At 35.4% G+C, this 21554-nt stretch overlaps 1 protein-coding gene and 1 long non-coding RNA gene across 6 annotated transcripts in view; one reads left to right on the forward strand and one right to left on the reverse strand.

Moving 5' to 3' along the window:
* Nucleotides 1–21554, reverse strand: part of MCM8 (minichromosome maintenance 8 homologous recombination repair factor) — a 42391-nt gene that overhangs the window by 17594 nt on the left and 3243 nt on the right. For 4 of the 5 annotated variants that reach the window (XM_034432329.3, XM_034432327.3, XM_034432328.3 and 1 more), the window contains exons 3-19: nucleotides 21117–21194; nucleotides 19453–19535; nucleotides 18638–18787; nucleotides 17765–17868; nucleotides 15172–15370; nucleotides 14836–14921; nucleotides 14171–14322; nucleotides 13270–13468; nucleotides 11296–11326; nucleotides 10501–10641; nucleotides 10192–10333; nucleotides 8922–9117; nucleotides 8532–8751; nucleotides 7115–7324; nucleotides 5292–5368; nucleotides 4781–4970; nucleotides 2806–3470 (exon numbers count right to left, since the gene is read on the reverse strand). In XM_034432329.3, coding sequence (XP_034288220.2) covers nucleotides 3378–3470; nucleotides 4781–4970; nucleotides 5292–5368; nucleotides 7115–7324; nucleotides 8532–8751; nucleotides 8922–9117; nucleotides 10192–10333; nucleotides 10501–10641; nucleotides 11296–11326; nucleotides 13270–13468; nucleotides 14171–14322; nucleotides 14836–14921; nucleotides 15172–15370; nucleotides 17765–17868; nucleotides 18638–18787; nucleotides 19453–19535; nucleotides 21117–21194 — 2351 coding nt within the window. In that variant the 3' untranslated portion in view covers nucleotides 2806–3377. Of the gene's footprint in view, nucleotides 1–2805; nucleotides 3471–4780; nucleotides 4971–5291; nucleotides 5369–7114; nucleotides 7325–8531; nucleotides 8752–8921; nucleotides 9118–10191; nucleotides 10334–10500; nucleotides 10642–11295; nucleotides 11327–13269; nucleotides 13469–14170; nucleotides 14323–14835; nucleotides 14922–15171; nucleotides 15371–17764; nucleotides 17869–18637; nucleotides 18788–19452; nucleotides 19536–21116; nucleotides 21195–21554 lie in introns of those variants that run through there. The other variant, XM_087882325.1, reaches the window with a different exon arrangement.
* On the forward strand, nucleotides 12774–17039 carry LOC117674348 (uncharacterized). Its single transcript, XR_004593805.2, has 2 exons — nucleotides 12774–12906; nucleotides 16967–17039. It is a non-coding gene; the product is annotated as an uncharacterized LOC117674348 (long non-coding RNA).

Consider the following 21554-nt stretch of genomic DNA (forward strand, 5'->3'; position numbering starts at 1 on the left):
TTCAGCATCCACGTGTGCTTTGTTTTCTGAGTCGACCCCTTGTCCTCCACTGTTCTGGTTTGCACATACGTGCATCTGGAACAGGCCCCAGCTGTTGTTCCTCCTCACTCATCTCAGCCTCCAAAGACAGCAGCCTCTCTGGTGGCTGGGAAATGTTAGATGGCCCTGGCTCTATCTCTGCATCTGACACAGATCATCCATCAGAGCCTTCCCCAGACTCTAGAACAGGCCCAAGTTCCTCCCCAACCTCCTCATTGTCCAAGTCTGCCACCAGCTCTGCTGGCAGGCCACAACGAAGCCCTCCAAAATCTAAAGAAAATACACTGATTGTGTACATGGCATATTTATACACCACTCTGCATCAGTGCTGTGCCCACCATAGCCCTCATTTTCACAAAAAGAGAAGGTAGAAGGGAAAAAAAGGTAAATTCAGCTCAGCACCTGGTTTGCCAGTCCCTTCTTCCCAGATATTTCTCCAACTATTGTCTGGCCTAGCATGGGATTTCTTGTTGGTATCCCTTCCTAATGTTGCCAAAGTTGACTCAGTGATACTACTTGCTATAGACTCCAAAAGGTTGGACTTTCCTTCAGACTTATTATCCTTATCTTTAAAAATAATATGCATTAAGAATTACCAATGAACAAGTTGCTTTAAGAATATGTAAACTTTATTCAGAATGTCAATACTGGTATTCATTGTTTACCGTAGAATCAGCCATGCATATATCTATTGTAAATTGTTAGTGGAGTACACACTAATACTGGTACATGATCAGTGAAACTTCTCACTAATGGAGTGATGGTAGTTACTAGAGCTGTGGGACAGAAGTCATGGCAGCCAGTTGAATAGAACCAAGAGTAGAGCTATTGTATCTAGGTTGCAACAATCCAGACAACCACTTGGCAGCAATGTACATTATTCGTCTTGTTGTCATCTGGTTGGTGTCCTGAGATTTGAAGCCCAGTTTTGGTAGCCCTAACCTAACCAAGAAATCAAAAAGATGAAGCTAACTAAATACATTGTTTTCCACCTTCTTGCCAAAACCTTAATGATAAACAACTAGACTAAGGATAGGCATCTGATACAATCCAGCTATTTTAAATTTCTTTTCCCATCAGCCCCAAACGTAAAATAGTAAAGAAATTGAAATTGAGGTGTTGAATATGTCCAAAACATAACCACATCAACCATCTACATGAAAGAAAATGTTTGAAAGACTATTCAGTCTTCAGACTTGACTAGTGAAAATCTGTGGGAAGATCTAGACCAGGGGGGTCAAACTCAATTTCATTGAGGGCCACATCGGGATTGTGTGACTTTGGTGGCCAGGGTGGATGTGGCCAGCTCAACATCACTTATGTCGGGTGGGGTGGGGGCTGTAGTGGCCCGAATGCTCTGCTAGCAAAAATAGGCTCCTGCGATCTTCTGCTAGGGAAAACAGAGTTGGGAGTGCCACCTACAGCCTTCACGAGCTCCCATTTTCGGCTGCGACAGCCCCCTGCAACCCTCTGCCAGCAAAAACAGAGTGCTGCCTGTCCCCCTCGCAAGCTCCGTTTTCAGCTGCAATGGCCTCCTGCAACCCTCTGCCAGCAAAAACAGAACTTGGGAAGGCCACACACAGCATTCCCAAGCTCCGTTTTTGCTGTCAGAGGCACTGCAGGCCAGTCTATTGTTGTTTCCAGGGCAGCCCCGTGGGCCAGATCTAAGCACCCTGCAGGCTGGATCCAGGCCCCGGGCCTTGAGTTTGACACCCCTAATCTAACTAGACAATACTGTATCTAAGACCTAAGAATACTTTGCACTACCAGAGTTTTGCAACGAACAGTGGAAAACATTCCCAAAGCAATTAAGATTTTTAACCAGGTGTATCTATTGGAATGTTACCTCTGCCAAAGTATATGTTTAAATGTACTGACTGGAAGTGTGTCCAAAGTTGGAGCAGTTTTGGACACCCCTAGGGAGCGCAGGTAACACCTCTGCTACACAAACTGCACTAGAGCCAGTTTGCTTTCAGGTCCAATTGAAGGTGTTATTCCTTTTAAAGTCCTTCATGGCATGAGACCAGTTACCTGACGAACCATCAACCTGTTTCCACCCCACCCCCACCCATGGGGGTGGGGGTGGGGTGGAAGGCAGGGAAGGTATGCTGATCTCATTGGTTAAAAAAATTTCAACCAGCAGGATCTAGGAAGAGGGCCTTCTTTGCCATTGCCCCACCCTATGGAAACTCTTCCCTCCAGAGGTGAGGCAAGCCCACTTTTCTGGCCTTCCAGAAGGATGCTAAGACCTGGCTCTGCCAATTTGCATGGGGTGGTGTGTGCCTAAAAGGGTTTTCCTTTCATCTTGCTAACTTTTAGCTCTGTTAACTTTTTAACTTTGATTTTTACTTTTAACTGATCAATTGTAACCTTATTTATTAACTGTAACGGTGCCTTTTGGCCATTTTTATATCATGTTGTTTGCTTAGATGTGATAGGCAATTGCTTCAATGTAGAAAAATGCTAAATAAAAATAAATGAAATCAACTGATACTGTAATTTCAAAATCATGCACATATTACTCAAGTGGCAGATGATGCCATTGATATTTTTCAATAGGAAAAAGCACACTAGAAATTTGTCCATACTGTGTCCAGGTATTGCATTGCCCAATGTGATATGCATCCTTTCTCTTTCATTTCACTAAGATAATAAAACTAAGATGGCTCCCCACATAGAAAACCTTCCCTTTTTGTTCATGGGTGGGATGTTATATATATTGATTCGTACTCAACTATTTGTCAAATTGAGAATTACCAAACGGTGTTTTAAATGTATTCTTTTAATGGTATAATATTTAGAACATGAACTTTGCTCATTCACAGAAGACTTAATAAATGCAAGTGTAGTTTGACTTAAAATATACACCATATTCATAAATCAATAAATAGGGTTAACAAAATTACTCAAATCAGGCAAACCTTTAACAAGAATGGTTTGAAACAGTACTATATATAGCTTTCAAAAGTATTATAATTAGTAAATAAGTTGTTTCATGTCAATACATAGATAAATAAAGCCTCTTTGCTTCCCTTATCCGGTATTTGAGATATTTCTCATATTCTTTGCATCACAACACATACCATCCAACTAAGTTATCAGATTCTCACAGAACCTTTTTCAGGGATGTCAAGGGGAGGAGTAGGGAAGTCAGCTTCCTCTGCCCTTATTACATTTACATTAATCTTGTTTGATTGTTTTAACCAATGCCTGAATTCTACAAATTCTCATACCGGTTTAGTTTAGAATTCAACTAAATAAGAAACACAAATTAGTTGCAATCCTCTATGTTCCTTTCTTCTTCTTAGTAAACAGTTCTCTTTAGGTATTGAACTATTTCACATTGTCTGAAGCTGATATAATCTCGGACCTTTCTTCAAGAAATAACCCTGATCATTTAAAGATGCAATGAAGTTTTCAAAGTCAGATATCTAAAATAATAATAATAATAATAATAATAATAATAATGCTGTGATAAAGACCAACTACAAAATATTATGTTGGAAAAGATTTTTAAAAAGTCTATCCATTTTTTTAAAACTGGAAAGAAACTTTAAAATGGTATGGAAACTTTCCACTTAAATCACCTAGGAAGCAAATCTACATCAATATATATATCGCAACATCCTTGAAGATGGTGTTTCTTAAACTTTTTTTTTCTCTCAAGACCCCTTATTTTAAAAAATTATAGAGGATCCCAAAGAGATTTTGTTTGTATGGGTTATATTTTATTGATATTTGCGGTATAAAAGAATTAACACTGAAGCATTCACTACTGTTGCTGCTTCTCATAATTGTTTAATGGGTTTTAATATTGTATAATTTTTCAACATAGGCAGGAAAGTAGTTTTGATTCTGTGGACCCCTGAAAGAGTCTTGAGGAACCCCCACTTAAGAAACAATGCCATAAGGCAATGGTTTGTTTATTTGGTACCTTAAAGCAGTGGTGGGTTGCTACCAGTTCACCCAGATTGGGCGAACCAGTGGCAGCAGGAGCCTCCACCCACCCACCTGGACACTTCTGCATGAGGGAACTGGTAGCGACGGGATTTGGAACCCACTACTGCCTTAGAGTCAATGTGACTCCTGGCAACTGCCAGGAATCCCCGCAGTTTTCTTGGCAAGATTTCGGAAGTGATTTGCCATGGCCTGCTTCCTAAGGCTGAGCGGGAGGGACTGGCCAAAGGCCACTCAGCTGGCTATGTGCCTAAGGCAGGACTAGCAATTCCATTCTTTCGGTTTCTAACCCAGTGCCTTAACCACTACATTAAATTTGCCTTCTTAATGTGTCCTAGTCATATTTAATCTACTTCATTTTTTCAATTGATATTTCAAATGTTATATTTTAAAAGACAAAAAGTTTAATGGAAACCTTGAGTTAAAATGTAGCAAAATAGATTAAACACGCTTACTGAAAACTAGGCAGATAACTTGCATTAGTGCTCACATAGTAAAATATTGAGGAAAGAATACAACTTTAAAGGACTTTTAGTTAAAATAGGCTAAACATTACCTCCATCCAAGAACAACAACAAAAAATCCTAAACAACAAAAGATTTTTTTTTGTTATGTGCAAGTTATATTCAATAATATCAAACTCAAATATCATTTCTAAAGTAAGGCTGGAACTCCAGGTCCCTTCAATCAGTAGAACTGGAAGCAATAATATCTCTCTCTTTTCCAACTGTTAACATCAATAGCTAATTTTATCCTTCTAGAGTACATATTTATTTTAACTTACTTTCATATTTAATTCATTAGCAACCTGCCGGAGTTGATGAAGCTCAAAAATGTTGTTATAAGTTCTTTCTGCAACACGATGGAGGGCAGAAATAAATTTCTTTGCTTGTGACCTTTTGCTCATTCCAGAACCATGCTGAGAACGCTCAAAATCCAATTTCCCAAACTCATCAGAGTAAGTTCCTAACATACTTGAGAAAAGAGTAAACCAAAACGTACGTAGTCAGAAAGTAAAATTAAAAATACAACTGCAAATGAGGCAGAGAACTTTAAATTTTTTCTTAATCAGAAAGCATTTAATAGGCTTAATAAAAGAACACATTCACTTTAAAATTCTACTCAGGTTGTGCTTGGTTTATTGAATGCATGTTACTCTACTTTGGATTATTTTTCAAAATACTTTGATTTATATTTGCTGAAAAATGCATCAGTTTGCATATTGTTCAGTTTGTAGGTTGCAAGCTCATAGATTTTTATTTTATTACTGTGGTACTTTATTAAGTTTGTACTACCTGTATTTCATTATTTCAACAACATCCTCAGCATCTTCTTTGGTGGCCTTTTCTCTTAATTCTAATCTTGATCGTGCCTTAAAGAAAAGCATAATGCTAATATTATATACAAATCACCCATTTTTAATTGGATCAGAAATGGCATAGTTAGAATCACATTGACATTAAAAATAGTTCGGTGAATGAGCCAGTTTGCTTAGCTGGGCTGACATACAATAGCAATAGCACTTAGACTTATATACCACTTCACAGTGCTTCACAGCCCTCTCTAAGCAGTTTACAGAGTCAGCATATTGGCCCCAACAACTGGGTCCTCATTTTACCCAGCTCGGATGGATGGGAGGCTGAGTCAACCTTGAGCCTGGTGAGACCCGAACTTTCAAACTGCTGGCAGCGCTGATCAACAGAAGTAGCTTGCAGTACTGCATTCTAACCACTGCACCACCACGGCTCACAATACTGAACCATAAACCATTTTTTTTACAAATCATAACGGTTGAGTTCACATTCCATGCCAAGTCAAGTCCCATGATTGAGCACCCTGATTGTGAAAGAAATTTGCACTAGACCTAGAAAAAAGTTACATTCTTCAATTTGATTACTGCATTATTGTCACAAGGTTTCTGAATTTTGTGATTTTTGTTTTTTTGTTTTTCAAAAACATGTCAGTACAAACTGGTGAATTGCAAATAAAGATTTTCACTAATAAAAACTATTATATTATTTATTAAAATAACTACGGCTGATATACCAATCCTACTAACACTTTAATTAATTAAAAAAGATTAGAAAGAGATATGAGAGAAACCAGAGTTTAGCAGCAAAATAGATGTCCTGCATATACTGTAACAGTCCCAGGTTAAACCCGCTAGTTTAAAGGACCATACATAGTTGACCAGGGAACAAACTCTGTACTTCAAAATTTAGAAGGCTTGCCAATTAGAATAAATAGTATTATTTATATAGTGGTCTGCCTATAATAAATTCTCATCCATGATTTGATGTTGGATGAAAGGGCAGACTTGGGATATATCACTGATACTTGGAGGAAGAAAATTTCCTTCTTGGGGATGTGCCTATCTGTATTTCAGATGTTGCATCAGTTATAACTCCAAGGTAAATAAGGTGGAGAGACAATTGTCATCTACAAGATACTACAAGAGGCAACTGGTACTGCTCCATAGATAACTGGATGCAAGGGTGCTATTTTTAGGCTAGGTTTGAAGGACAAGTGGAGAGTGATGTTGTTGTACAGGCCTCCCTGCTGCACAGCAACAGTTTTGAATCTTTCTGACCAGTAAGATTTGCTGAGGGAAGTGCCATTTTCCTACAGACAGAATGCCACTTCCAGGGACCCCTGGGCTTGAATCTGTTTAGTGATGCTTTCTCTCCTATGGAACAGCTTACTCCAAAATATCTGAACCACTCCCTCCTTATTTCTTTTATTTCTTTTTCTTTGTTTTTGGTGCCTTCAAGTCAATGTTGATATATACGGGTATCGTCATGTATGTCTATATATATTGTATATACTTGTGTACATGTATAGATCAGATGCCAATTTATTAATTTATAGTACCGTAGATACTATATGTTTCCACAAAAAATGGTAGAAACATTGGTTTTCCTCAAGTCACAAAAGTATTTAGATTTGATCCATTTTCAATGTCAAGTAGCATCAACATGTGTCATTTAAAATAAACCAGATATGTCAACGTAAGAAAAAATCTGTATTATAGTCGCCATGTTTTAAAATCCAGTACTTTGGGCTGTCAAAATACACCTACTATAAAATTCTTAGTAACAGTTATAAAATGAAGCAGTACCTCAGTAAGGCGAATCAATGATTCTAGCTGTCGTGTTGTGATGGGTGTACTATCTGCTCTTTGACTTTGTTGTCTAAGCTCAAGATAGAATTTCTGGAGTATCTGAGCAGCTTCTGGAGATAGCTTGGGATGAACATATTGCTTTGCATAGCCAACATATTTCTTTAACAACTGATGTGGAATTGGGTCGCAGTTTTCTCCTGGAATGAGCTAACATTTAAAAATGCTATTTAGACATTACAATATTCCATTTCAACTGGAAAAAATAAATGGTATGAGCAGATAGGAGCTATAATAGTCCTCAAAGAGAATTTAACGACACAGTAGTTAACCTCCCACCTCAGCCTCAGAAGCACAAAAAAGTCATCACATTTGTTATATGTATTCTCACATTGGAATTTTAAAGCACTGTACAAAAATGAAGTTTAATCATTGAGATCTACTTTCTCAGAGCTTTTTTCCACTGGAACTGGCATCTCTTTTAACTCTCACAAAGTGTTTGCCCAAAAGCTTATTGCTTCCAAGCAGAAACTGAACACTTGACTAAAAACTTCAAGGAAAGTTATTTTTACAAAGATTTTGCTGTTATTTTTATTTATATGTGCATTTGATTTTTATCTCAGCTTTATTATTTTATAAGTAACTCAAAGCAGAGAACATATGTATTACTTCTTCCTCCTATTTTCTCCACAACAACAACCCTGTGAGGTGATTTGGCCTGAGAGAAGGTTGACTGGCACCCAACTTTCAGGCCCAAGGCAGAACTACTATAAGTCTTCTGGTTGTTTCTAGACCAGCATCTTAACCACTATATCAAAATGGATCTCTCAAATCTAATTCTGTAGCCTTCTAAAATCACACACAAAATATGGAGACTATTCTTATACTAGAGATAGAAAACCCAAGCAGCCAAAAATTCTAAGAATGTGCGAGGCTGCAATCCATGGCATCTGGCTTTCCTAGCCTTTGTTTTCTAGCTGTATATATTTTGTGGGGGTGAAGATAAACTCAGAAAATTAAATCCTAATCAGAATATCTATTGGATATTGCTAATTTTTGCTTATTCTTTTCATTTATTACAGAATTCTGATTTTCTAACCACAGAAGAAGCATTTTTAAAAAATTTACTTTCTACATTACTCTATGAGGTTAGCAGCTTCAAGAACAGAAAAGATAAAAGAAATAATTCAGTCCCCCGTAATGCTATAATAGGTTGCAAATTATGCTGTAGCAAAAAAAGAATATAGTATTCCTCTAATAACTATACTCAACTTATCTCAAACATACTAAATATACGAAACAATTTATCTCAAAACAATTTATCTCAAATGTACTAAATATATCATTTTTTTTCAGACATCATCAGCATTCCCTGATGATAAGATATAGTAAGTCAAAACATGAACAAATATTTTACCTTTAATCTCTCCGCTAGTGGTTTGTCTGAAAGAACTTCAAGGACCGATATATTTGAATTCTGAGAATGCTCACGAATCACAGTAGCACTGCTGCATCCAGTCTGTTTTCCATTTCTCATCGCCATCACATGTTCAGAAAGCAAATGATCATGATCTTCATTTGGAACATCCAGCAGTATGAATACCAAGTCAAATCGGGATAACAAAGCACTTCCCATCCTACATGGAAAAAACAAATCGAGTTTAGTACTACAGTTTTACCTCAAAGAACTGAATACAGCTTCAGAATTTACACAAAATTCACACGAAAGCAATGTTATTAAAAATTCCTTACTTTTTTGTTTGTCTTGCAAACTATAAAGCAGAAAGTTTGCAAATACAGTACTTACTTTAAATTCTCAGATACAGTTTTGGCTTTGTTATAGTGACCCCCAACTGGATTTGCTGCCGCTATAATTGATGTTCTTGCTGGCAGGCTGCAAACAATTCCAGCCTTAGCAAGACTAATACTTTGCTGTTCCATAGCTTCCAGCAAAGCTTGGTGCTGGCTCCCCATTTTATCAAACTCATCAATTCCACATACACCTAAAAAGAAAAATAATTACGAAGTAAGCAAGGCAATCAATTGTTCAACACTAAGAAGATTGCTGATATAAAATCCATCATGCTCAAAATGAAATTTATTCAGGGAAAAATTTAGTACTTAAATGTGAGAATTCCCTTTTTACTAAAACGTAAAATCTTTCACGGTAAGCATTTAAAGAACACTACCGAACTAATAGCTTTTTGGAATTCCTAAATAATGCTTATTATTAATAAATTATTGTATATATTATTATGCTACACTTTGATCTACACTTTATTTAGAGCTTGTATTTTTTTCAAGATAACATAAATTCCTCGATTCTCATGAAATAAGTTTCTGACAGGATACTTGAATTGCAACTCATCACATGCTATTAGGCATGTGCTTTGTTTAATAGTTTTTTGCAACTGATAATGGAAAACTCAAAACAGCCAATCATTTCAGCAGTGGACTCCTTGGTGCTCTCTAAGCTCGATTGTTTGCCTGAAGATGTTTTATTACCAGACTAAGTAAAACTTCAGTGCTAAAAAAAAAAAAAAAAGGAGTGGTGAATTCCCAAAATGAAAGAAAATATTTAATCAGTTTAGCTCTCAGGAGCACACTGGCTCACGTGATTAGGAGGCTGGGTTTGGAGGTTAGCAAACCCACGTTCAAGATCAGAGTGCTGCTGTATGGCGGGATGAGCTGCCATCCCTCCACTCCAGCTTCTTGATGGGGACAAGAGCCTCCACAGGCATTCCCCGGACAATGGTGATGTCACCGGCTAATGTTTTCAACCCAAAAAGCATCTTAAATGGTACCTCCAACATGAATGGGAGGGGAATTTAGTTCAAAGAATCTGCCCATGTAAGTATTTCTTTCTTTTATGTAATCATCACTACCAGTCTATATATTTTACTTCTCTCTCATCATATTCCTCCCATTCTGTTTCCCAACATTTGAAAAATATATGCCTGTCAGTTAAGACTGCATCTCAAGTTTCCAGTAAAAGGAAAGTTTATACCATCATAAATGTGCCCATCTATAAGGTTTACATATTTTCTTGTCCGAATAAATACACTTGACCACACTACCTTGATCTCCAAGTACAAGAGCCCCAGCTTCCAGTGCAAAATCTCCAGAGGAACTGTCTCGAGACAGAGTTACAGTCAGACCAGATGTAGTAGTGGCATTGCCACAGACATATACTCCCCGAGGTGCAATATTGCACACAGCCTGAAGAAACAAATTGAAAAAGCTAGCTTTGCATATTATAGACCAATTACCCATATTAATAACATACCCAATTATGCTAAAAAGAATAAAATGCCCAAAAAAGAATATATGTAATTATTTTGAAATAATACGATACTCAGTGCATGTATAAACAAATGAATCCATACTTGCAACATCTGACTTTTCCCCAGTCCTGGATCTCCAACCATGAGAAGATGTGGGTCCCCCCGAATAGGAATCCTGTTTTTATCATCCATATATTTTTGGCATCCTCCAAATAATGCCAACACTAAACCAGCTTTTACCACCTGTGACACAAGAAAGCAAGCCATAAAACATTTGCAAGGGACAATTCAATCTAAGTACTACATGATCCAGTTATTCTCTATCAATATTTGTAAGAAGCTTCTAACTCTTCAGAAGTAATAAAAATGAAATGGTAACATACCAGGTTCAGACAATAAAAAAAAACTTTGTTTCATTTCTTTCAGTCTTGTGAAGTGCAGCATTAAATAAAGTCCTCCAAAAATTGTTACAAGATCTTTTACAGCACAATAGTGCCAGAACAGTAAAGAAGTTATTTTACCATACAAGTCTTTGTAACCATTATGCACTTTTTAATTCGCGGATCATTTTAATAAAATGGTGCATTTTTATAGGTACTGTAGCTATTAGGCATATTGTCAGAACCCTTCCATATAGTTTTATTAAGGTCTTGAAAACAAGTATAAATCAGAGTATGTGAGGAATAAAAAACTCATTTTAATGCTGATATATTGAATATTATTGTTAATACTAATAGAGGGATTACAGTAACAGAAACACCACAGAAACAATAACCTCATTCATTTTCTTTGCAGACCATTAAAATGCAGTTTATAATCTAGGCCCATCATATATTTTATTTTCTACCAAGCATTTGGAATACAAATCATTGAATATTTCTATTAGAGTATACTTACCTCATGACCATAAATAGTAGGACAAAGAGAGCTAGGAAGAAAACAAATTGTATTACCTGGTTAAATATAATGGAAAAACATATTTAAGATTATGTATCGCAAATCTATTTATTCACAAACCCTGTATAAACACCATTCATCTGAATTATGTAGCATATGCATTATACAATACTAATTAAGTACGGATGCATACTGCATTACCTATTGAGGGGGGGATTATCCTTTTGCATATATTACTCGAGGCAAACATATCAATATTCCATTCTATTTTCTCCACGGCAACAATCCTGTGAGGTGGGTAGGGCTGAGAGAGATTGGCCAAAGTCACCCAGCTGGTTTTCATGCCCAAGGCAGGACTAGAACTCATAATCTCTTGGTTTCTAGGCCACCACCTTAACCACTACACCAAACTGGTTCTCTCCTATCAAAAATCTATAGCCTTCTAAAAGCACATAAGCAAAGTATGAGATTATTACTATACTAGAGAGAGAACACCCAAGGCAGCCAAGAAGGCTACAATTCGTAGCATCTGGCTTTCCTATACTTTGAAAAATAAGTTTTCTAAATTATGTATTGTGTGGGCAAAGAGAAACTAAGAAAATTTAAATTCTAATCAGAATAAATAATATCTACTAGATATTAGTTACTCTTTGACCTGCAGATAGTTACTCTTTGACCTGCAGAAGTGGAACAACTGTGGCAATAGAAAGCAAATATGTACCAAATAGTAATAGGCACCTTGGATGTAATCCCAAAACATCTGAAACACTTGAAGACGATTAGCATTGACAAAATCACTAGCAGTCAATTGTAAAACACAGCTCTCGTTGGAACAGCTTGCATCCTGTGATGATACCTTTAATACCATCAAGTATCAACATCTGTCTATCCTTGATCCTTAGGAAGATGTCACGTTCAGGCCATCAGCAAGGAATTCAGACACAGCCAAAGATGGTTAACTGACAAACTTTATCCAAGGGCTGACATAAGGATTCAGTAGGTTGGATACCAATGCCAAATCCAGTCTAAACATCTGGCTGACTGGGCAACTAATCATAATAGTAGCAATAACATTTTGTTGCAATGTTTTTAACTATTTTAATTTTACATTAAAGCCACCCAGAGCCTTTTGGAGTTAGTAGCTACCCTAAATCTAATTATTATGTCACTGAAATAAATTCAAGTTAAATGTAATTAAGTTTAGGTGTCTAAGGCTTTATCTTTTAGATTGGATAGGATTTCCACACTTGTATAAATGTTTACTTGTTACACAAAAATAATTCTTGTACTGTACTTAGACTATCCTTTTAGATAACAAATAAGCAACAGAAATAAATCATTGTAGCCTAATTTTAAATCAGTTGTAGACTGAAAATATTTAAAAGACAGATTGTCTGTCAACACATTGTAACTTTAAGCCTCATACTTTATCTACAATGGTGTTTGTGATGTCATAAATGGTATAACTGACATCATCTCCTACATCTGAAGCTTTTCAACAGTGCCATATTTTGCCAGCAGCACAGAGGGTGGCATTATCTGCCATTTCCTACAATGATGTAAGAACTCATAGTAAGCTCTTTACTGCATTTCTATCAGTTCAACAGGGCGGTAAGACGTTTTACAAATATTTATTGTCAGTTTTATATCTTGCCTTTCATAGGGGGGGGGGGGAGAGACATATCTTTCCCTATTTTTCTCAACCACAACACTACCTGTGAGAAAGGTGTAGTTAACAGAGAATGATTGGCTCCAAGTCACTTACAAAGCCATAAGTGAACTTGAGTTTGCAGTTCCCCAACGTCAATCAAACAGTTTAAAACCTGCACCATGCTGGCTCTCAATAGTTCTATTATCACATTTAAAACACCTACATTTTCTTGTTTTGCTGATTTAGATATCTTATATATCCGATGGATATGGTAGGACCGATCCCCCATTATTTAGTCCCCTGACCTGCAATAAATAACATACCTGACAATAAGCTTGAACAGATTCTCTTCAGCTTGGATTTCTTGGACTGCATAAAGATCTTTAAGTGAAAATTCCATGCATCCTTGCTGGTTTAATCCATGTTCATAATTTTTGATTTTCTGGCCTTTTGTATTACTGATAGAGTTTGCTTCAATGTATAATAGGAAGACACATTTATCATTTTTATTTCTTGATGCTCCTGTTAAAGTATCAATAGAAAGATCATGATCATTTTTCTGCTTTAAGATGTAACTTAGGATGTTACCTGCTTTGGGTTATGAAACATCAACCTTGAGCTAAATATATTTTCCTTTATTACATGGCTTTATCTGCCCTGCTTTGTAAAGTATATTTATTTATTTACTGCATTTGTACCTCCCCATAATCCAAGTGATACTTGAAGGCTTATGATGGAGAAGCATTACAACAGCCACAATAAATATCCAGTAAATAAAATAAACTACAAGATCCAAGTAAACTAAGATAAAGTAACTGTAAGATAAAAATACAAAAATGGCTAAAACTGTGTTTAGTTACAATGGTCTCTGGAAATGGTGAATTTTCACCATCTTGAATGCTATGGTGGACACTGTTTCAGAAGACTGCTCTGCCACTAAAAATACAGCACTTCTTGACTTCAGCTGCCCTCACTATCCTGAAGTAAAGAACTAAGAGCAGTTTCTCTTTGAAAACACTGTTTTGAAATAGTGGTGTACCAATATACTGATCTCTTTGTTTTAATTTAAATCTCATGACTGTAATCTTTGACACTAATTTTTACTTTGGCCCACTAATTGAACAAAATACAAATATACACATGGACAACTAAATTAATAGCCATTTTCTAAAATGTATAAAAATATTGTACAGATGTCAATACATAAAAGTTGATATAGTTCACCTTCTTCCGTGTTTGATACCTTGACAATTCCTGCAACAGTAATCACATCGCCTGGAACACAACTGTCCACAAGATCATGAACCAATTCACATTCTATCGTCCGAGGAATTCTCCCAGCTTCTCGCTGATCATCTGACATGTGTTCTTGAATTCTGGAATACCAAGTTAATAAAAAAAGATATGATACCACTGGTGGAGGAGAATTAAAAATTATAAAATATTGAGCATACAGTATATAGATAGATCAAAACAAGCATTCTGACTTTTCCTTTGGTTTTGAAGTACCAATATATATATTTTGGCAAACACTTCTCAGAGCTGAAGATAGGGTTAAATGAATTATGAATCAGATTCACAAAATCTTTCTTAAAATATGCACCCACCCTCAGAAAAACACACAAATCTTATGGAGAAAGGAGAAGTACAAGTAGCCAGAGTTCACACTAGATTTCTCACAATACCAATCTTACAGAAAAAGGAGATTACTATCTCTGGATTAAGGATAACTTTATAGAAAAAATGAGTTTTTCTTTGAATTGAATTATTATTCAATAGAACTTTTTAACATTACAATAAAAGATACTGTATAATTAATTCCTTGCATTTACTGTAAATAATCTAAATTTCTAAATTTCCAAAATATTAGGGTAATATTATATATTTACTTAATCGACTGCCAGTCCACTGTAACTGTGTAAGGAGAACTTCTATCTGCAATGAAGGATCGTCCATGACATTCAGGCAAAGGACACTGAAATACATTAATGTTCAAATTTAGTACAAAAGAAAGTTTATACCATAACCATATTTGTTGTGAGTTATATTTGTTGTGTTTGTTTTGGGTAGGCTTGCACTTAATTAATTTTAATTTGTCTTTCCATCATTCATCAAGGTATGATGTATGTCCTTAAATGTGCAGTAAACAGCACAGCATGAAAACTTTAAATACTACTCAGAAAAAAGTAAGAGGTAGCAGTTTTGATTTGAGGGCTTTTTATTACCTTGGTTGGAAGAGTATATTTTCCATCAGGGAGAGGAAAACTCTGAGTATTTCCACAAGTACTGCATATAAAGGCCATCTTGGTGCAGATAGGTTTAATATTACTAACACGTACAACAGTCCCACGTAAAGCAACGTACTTCCCATAGCAATTAGCTCGAATATTCTTAATTTGAGTAATTGGATCATAGTTGTACACTCTAAAACATATTAAAACATATTAAAATTAAATAAATATACTGATAATTCAGTGGGAGTTCATCATGTATAAAATAGTACTATTCTTATAATAACAATTGGTGAAAACAATGATGTGTGTATAGATAGTGGTAATAAAAAAATTAATTTGTCATAACTTACATGTGTCATGGATTTAAATGAAACTGAATTTAATTTTCTCTAAATGAAGCCAATGCATTTTTTTTTCTAGAAGAATATACTGCATATTTTAAAATAACATTTTTCTATTGTGAATCAGTCTTAACACAAATACATTATAATTGTAAAAACTTATTTCTATGTATCCACTTTCATTTACACTGAAAATTATTTTAGCAGACCAAAATTCAGAGAAATTCAGAGAAAAGCTGCATTTACAGTATGTAAGCATTTGGATATTAATGCATTTGAATAGTTAATCAGAATATTAAACATAAAAACTTCCTGGGGAGTTTTTTCTTTATTAAGTTATTCTTACATAATATAATTGCTACATTCAGTTTAGGAACCTTTATAATGTAATAATTTTATGCCTTCCAGAAAATAATAGATCCAATGGTACAAAAAAATCAAAACTTTCAGTAATGTCTCGAAATGCTTAGTCCTGCTACTTCAAATAAAAATGGAATTTTCAAGCTGTAATACATCATTCCAATTATATAGCAATCTCTGCAAAGACATAATGGAAAAAGTCCTTTCAGAGATTGGTACAGTGATGAGATCTTTTCAAAGCAATATCCTTCAAGGCAGAAAATAATTACTGCTAGATGGTCTGAATGAAAGTTCATATTACTTGCATTCAGGCATAATAAAACCCAAGACTGCATTCTGGAGAAGGGCTATTTTAGGCACACTTAAGCCCATTTAATTTTTAGGTCTATTTCTAAATAACATACTTCACTGAAGTTATTTCTGAGTGATTCATGAGTAACCTTGCAGATGTCTATGGTTTCTATAGAATAGCTTCCCAGAGGGGATAAAATAGAAAATTGCATTTGCTATAAAGTAGAAATGAAAAAATATTTGCCCTCACAAATCAAATAAACAGAAAGATGCAATCCTACCAAGGCATTTCTCTGAAGTAAGTGTGCCTCGTTGATAAATCTAAATGTGGGCAGAGAAATTATTCCTACATACAGCAATAGTATTACTGCTCATCATTTCAATTAGGTGAGTGAAGGACTGATATAGCTGGCTTGAGTCAGAGAAACTCCATTGTTGCTGTTTCTCTTTTTAGCAGCTTGCTGTGGCTTGCACATTCCTGGAATGATCATGTGGTTGCTATTATATAAAAAAGTACTATCCTTTCCCTCAAAAGCAGTAGATTTAAAGCTAATCCCCCTTTCCTTTTGTAGATAAATTATATAGAAAATTTTGTATACTCAGCTATCAATTAGAGACAGAAGAACAAGGACAAGGGCTACAATATCTTAATAATGAACCCACCTTCTGAGAGGGCCATCTACCAGTGGTATGAATAATTTACTAGTTGTTGCCTATTGCTTGCTAGTTATGATGCGATTTTGGTGTGATTTTTTAAATGTATAAAAAGTATGGTAATTTACTGTATTTTTCAGAGGTTCTTGATTTGTGATTTGGATCCCAAGAACATCTCTTTGTTGCTGTACAGAATACAGAGGTTGCAATTTCCTGCCTTGTATGAGAAATTGGCTCTTTGCACCAGGTAAAAACAATTCTAGCATTGACTGGGGCAGGGGTGAAATGCTCCCAGTTCGGACCGGATCACCTGATCCGGTAGCGATGGAGGCGGGTGGTTCAGAGAACTGGTAGCAAAAATCCCTGGGCCCCCCATGCCCAGCTGAGCCGCACAATCATCAGAGGCTTTTTTTTTACTTTTAAAAGCATTTTTTCTATAACCTCTTCAGCCAAAAAATGTTTTTAAAAGTAAAAAAAAAAAAATGCCTCGGACAATCCCAGCTGAGTTGCCATCAGGCAACTCAGCTGGGATTGTCAGAGCCTTTTGAAAGCATTTTTTTACAACCTCTTCGCTGAAGAGGTTGGAGAAAAAATGGTTTTCAAAGTAAAAAAAAATTGGCCACGCCCACCCAGTCACATTACCCCACCACCAAGGCACACCCACAGAACCGGTAGTACCAAATTTTAGATTTCACCACTGGACTGGGGCCAATCCACAATTTGGTCAATATGACTACTGGTACAAGTGGTAAACCAGCTTTCTGTGATACTCTAGAAATTAGTAATATTATTACATTTTCCTAGGATTTCTTATGCTATCATTTTCTCAAAAATGTCACTTAGAGTTCTTGCCATTTTGTATTCATATATAAGTTTGCAAAACGTTTTAAAACGTTTTCAGTTTTTCTCATAATTGAATAATTTAAAAAAATAGATACCTTGCATGAATAAGTGGCATATTTATAATAGGCTCTTCGTCAATGGGCAGCCCTTCTTGCTCTTGCAGCTTTGCAGCATGCTTTTCAAGGTCTTTGATCAATACCTTAGAGAATAAAAAAGAAACTGCCTGACTTCCATTAAATAATTAATAGAGAAATATCATTTTTAGAAGCAGATGGTGCTTTTAACTCTCAAAGGGAAGCTTGTCTTGTAATTTATTTTTCTTTTCCACTGTAATATGCATTGTCCCTGCTATACTATTCCAAAGGATCCCCTAATCCCCACAATTGAGATTGTTTAGAGCCCTCTGCAATTAGCAATTAGAAACCAAACTACTTAGCATTGTAAAGAAGTCCTAATGCAGCTGTGTCTAGCTTTCATCTGCTTTTGGGTGAGAGAATCCTGATGTGAATGTCAGCAAAGTTCCTGTGCATGCACACATGTACAGACACCCAAGCAGCCTTTGAAGCAACTACATGACACTTCTAAATGGTGGGACTGCTTTAATTCATATTCTGCTCATGCTAGCCTGCTTTTCAAAACATAGGGAATCCTGCTTAACACACATATGCAGGATTTCACTGCCAAGCAGTTATAAAATATTCATAATCCTTCCTTTTTTATTGTTGCATCATTTACCCCAAGAATATAAACTAACTAGTTTATTTTAAGATTTGGGCTCAAACTTTATGGAAATTTCTAAGTCCTGATGAATTCAGCGAGGCTTTATTTTAAGATGTGTATGTATGGATAGTATTATTGTTCCTTTTTTACATGAAATGTAAATACAATTGTTCTCTTAGCTAAGATTTGCATTTTGTAAATAATAAGGTTTGGAATATAAAAATATCTTATTTGTCTAGTTCATTTACCTGATGTATGGCTAAACCCATGCAGTCCAATATTCTTTGTGGTGTATCTCTTAATTCAATAGCAACATCAGGTAATGATTCCACTAATTCTTTATCACATATCAGTTCCTTATAATCCACAAGGATACTTCCTTTTCTTTCTACTTCATCCTATAAAATGGTGTGTGAATTTGTGTTCAGTAAAGTTACAACTCTATTTTTTGTTCATTCCATTACACACTATTTTAATCATAGCCCAAGCATTCTCAAATATTAAAGAAAAATATTTTACTAAAAATACCAATTGTTGATTTAACTGCCTCATTTTCCAAAACATGCATCATCTGCATTATATGAGGATGATCTCATAAATTCTTTGTTCATTGAACCTAGCAACACCACTGACGTACGCTTCCCTCTTTCCACTTTGAGCACAAAATAAAAAAGATAAATCAGATAAATTTGACTGAAAGGTTAACATACGCTATGCAAATAATTAATTATGTGAAGAACAAAATGGTATAGTTTAGGACAAGAAGACTTATTTTCTAAAAATGTCCTCTATTTGTCCATCCATCCAAATACAAAACATAGCATTAAAAAATTAGATCACGGAGCACTGAAGAATAAGATTAAACAAATTTTCTAAAGGTTCTGACAGAATCAATCTGCAAAATTCTCTTAGAAAAAACAAAATTAAAATGCTCATAAATACCAGGAATCCTTGGATTCCTTCAGCATATAAATACAAGAAGCAAATATACAAATGTGTGGTTAAACCAGCTTCAGAAAACAAAAGTATCCTATCCCAAACAATATATAGTCTAATAACATACCTTATCATAAAACTCTATTCGAGATTTGAAAAAAGTTTCAAAAGCTACAATCTTCTGAACAAAAGGTGAGTTGTCATCATATGCTGAATTAGAGAATTTTGATTAATAGTTAATATAGTTGACTGTAGATAAAATTCAACATATACGAACATATTAATTAACAAACGTATTGATTTTACAAGCCAATATAACAATACATTATATTTAGCTGTAGCTTTAAAAAGTTCTCCTGAGGATTTAAAGACACTGCATTAATATTTACAATATTAAGAATTTAATTTCTTCAGGTAAATATAATTTTGTCTTATTGACCATCTTTTATCTCACGAGCATTACTTTGACTGCAGTTATCATAATTAATGAAGCTATATGCCAGAGAGAAATCTTATAGCTTCATTTTATGAAGTTTTAGGCATGCCAAAAATAAGTAGTTGAATACACATGATAAACCAGGATTTAACCATCATGTAGTACTAAGTTGTAATGAGAGAATTCACACACTAGGCCAAGACCAATTACATTAAGGTTAGCAGTGTGTGAAATCCAACTACAGATTGCTTAGCAATGCATAGGAATGATACAATATTAATGTTTCATTGAACACAGGTTTACTTCATCATATAGGAAAACTATTGAGTTGCATGACAAGGAAACTCAATATGGTGCCATTGTATTTTAGAGTAGTTTTTATATTTAAAAAATTAAAAGTTTGTGAAATTTTGATCATATTCTAAAACACATATTCAATTTATCCCTGATAGGGAGATTCAGTTTTAATTCGCGTGCTTTTTATAATATTACATCACTTTTTTATATAAATAGGTTTCTTTACTGCAAACAGCACAATTTACACGAACCATATTACGTGTGCATGAAACAATCCAAACGTTTAGACAAAAGTATTCTACTTGCATTTTATATATATATACTGCCCTTCTCCAGAGACTCAGGGCAGCTTACAATGCGTTAAGCAATAGCCTTCATACTTTTGTATATTTATACAGTCAGCTTATTGCCCCCACAATCTGGGTCCTCATTTCACCTACCTTTGAAAGGATGGAAGGCTGAGTCAACCTTGAGCCTGGTGAGATTCGAACTTACAGTAATTGCAGACAGCTGGTGTTAATCACAATACTTTTAGTCTGCTGAGCTACCAGGCCCGGCTTGCATTTGGCTTGTTCCAGAGCCTGTGGTTGATTAGAGCTGAGAGGGAATGGCTTCTGTACCCAAAGGATGACTAGAATCTGGTCCCCCCAACTCCTAGTCCAGCACCAACACTATACCATACTAGCTCTTTCTTACTTTAAGTTGTTCGGTTGTTATACTAAAATAAATCACCTGCTTGTTATTTCATCATACCACTTGACTTCTTCAGTTTGTTGTAATTTATGTCAATATACAGTATGTGCCTCTGCCAATCCAGCATAAGGGTGATACTCCAGTCTTGGTTGCCTCATTCAGGCAGAGGACTTTATGCGGACAGAACAGGAACAATTTCTGCCAGCAATCCAAGCATAAGATTGTACAATCTTACAAAAAAAAAATCTGTGACCCTCTCCTCAAAATTTGCTCATGGTCTCCCAGAGCATCATGACCTATAGCTTGTAAATTCCAATCCTAGCCAACTCTCAACTGTACCATGTACAAGGAAAAGACGACCTCACCTTCAGAGAAATAAAGTTTCCAGCCTTTATATGGAGTAGCCTGGTCCAGTGTTGTTTGAATAAGATGAGGAGGTTGTGCTGAAAAGTATGCCCTCAAAAAGTTAGTAATAAAATTGAGCATTTTTAATTCATTAAAAGCAATTTATATACAACATACTGTATCTACAAATACTGTATTTAAAATAACGGTAATAACTCCCTGTATTGTACAGAGGGAAAGCTTGACCATAAGATTCAGTTTTAAAAATTTTATCTAAATTATAGCATAATAATCCAGGCTTCAGGCATTGTATTATGCTATTACTATTTTTTTAATTCAGAAACTTTAGGTTCTTTTAAGTCTCCAAAGCAAATAAGATCATGCAGGAATGGTCCTGAGGTGTTATTTGGAATGACTTTCATTGAAACATTCTAGAATTAAAACATTCATTTTCACTG

This window comes from Pantherophis guttatus, chromosome 1 (assembly GCF_059756535.1).
Source record: "Pantherophis guttatus breed Tessera chromosome 1, ASM5975653v1, whole genome shotgun sequence".
In the NCBI taxonomy this organism is placed as follows: Eukaryota; Metazoa; Chordata; class Lepidosauria; order Squamata; family Colubridae; genus Pantherophis; species Pantherophis guttatus.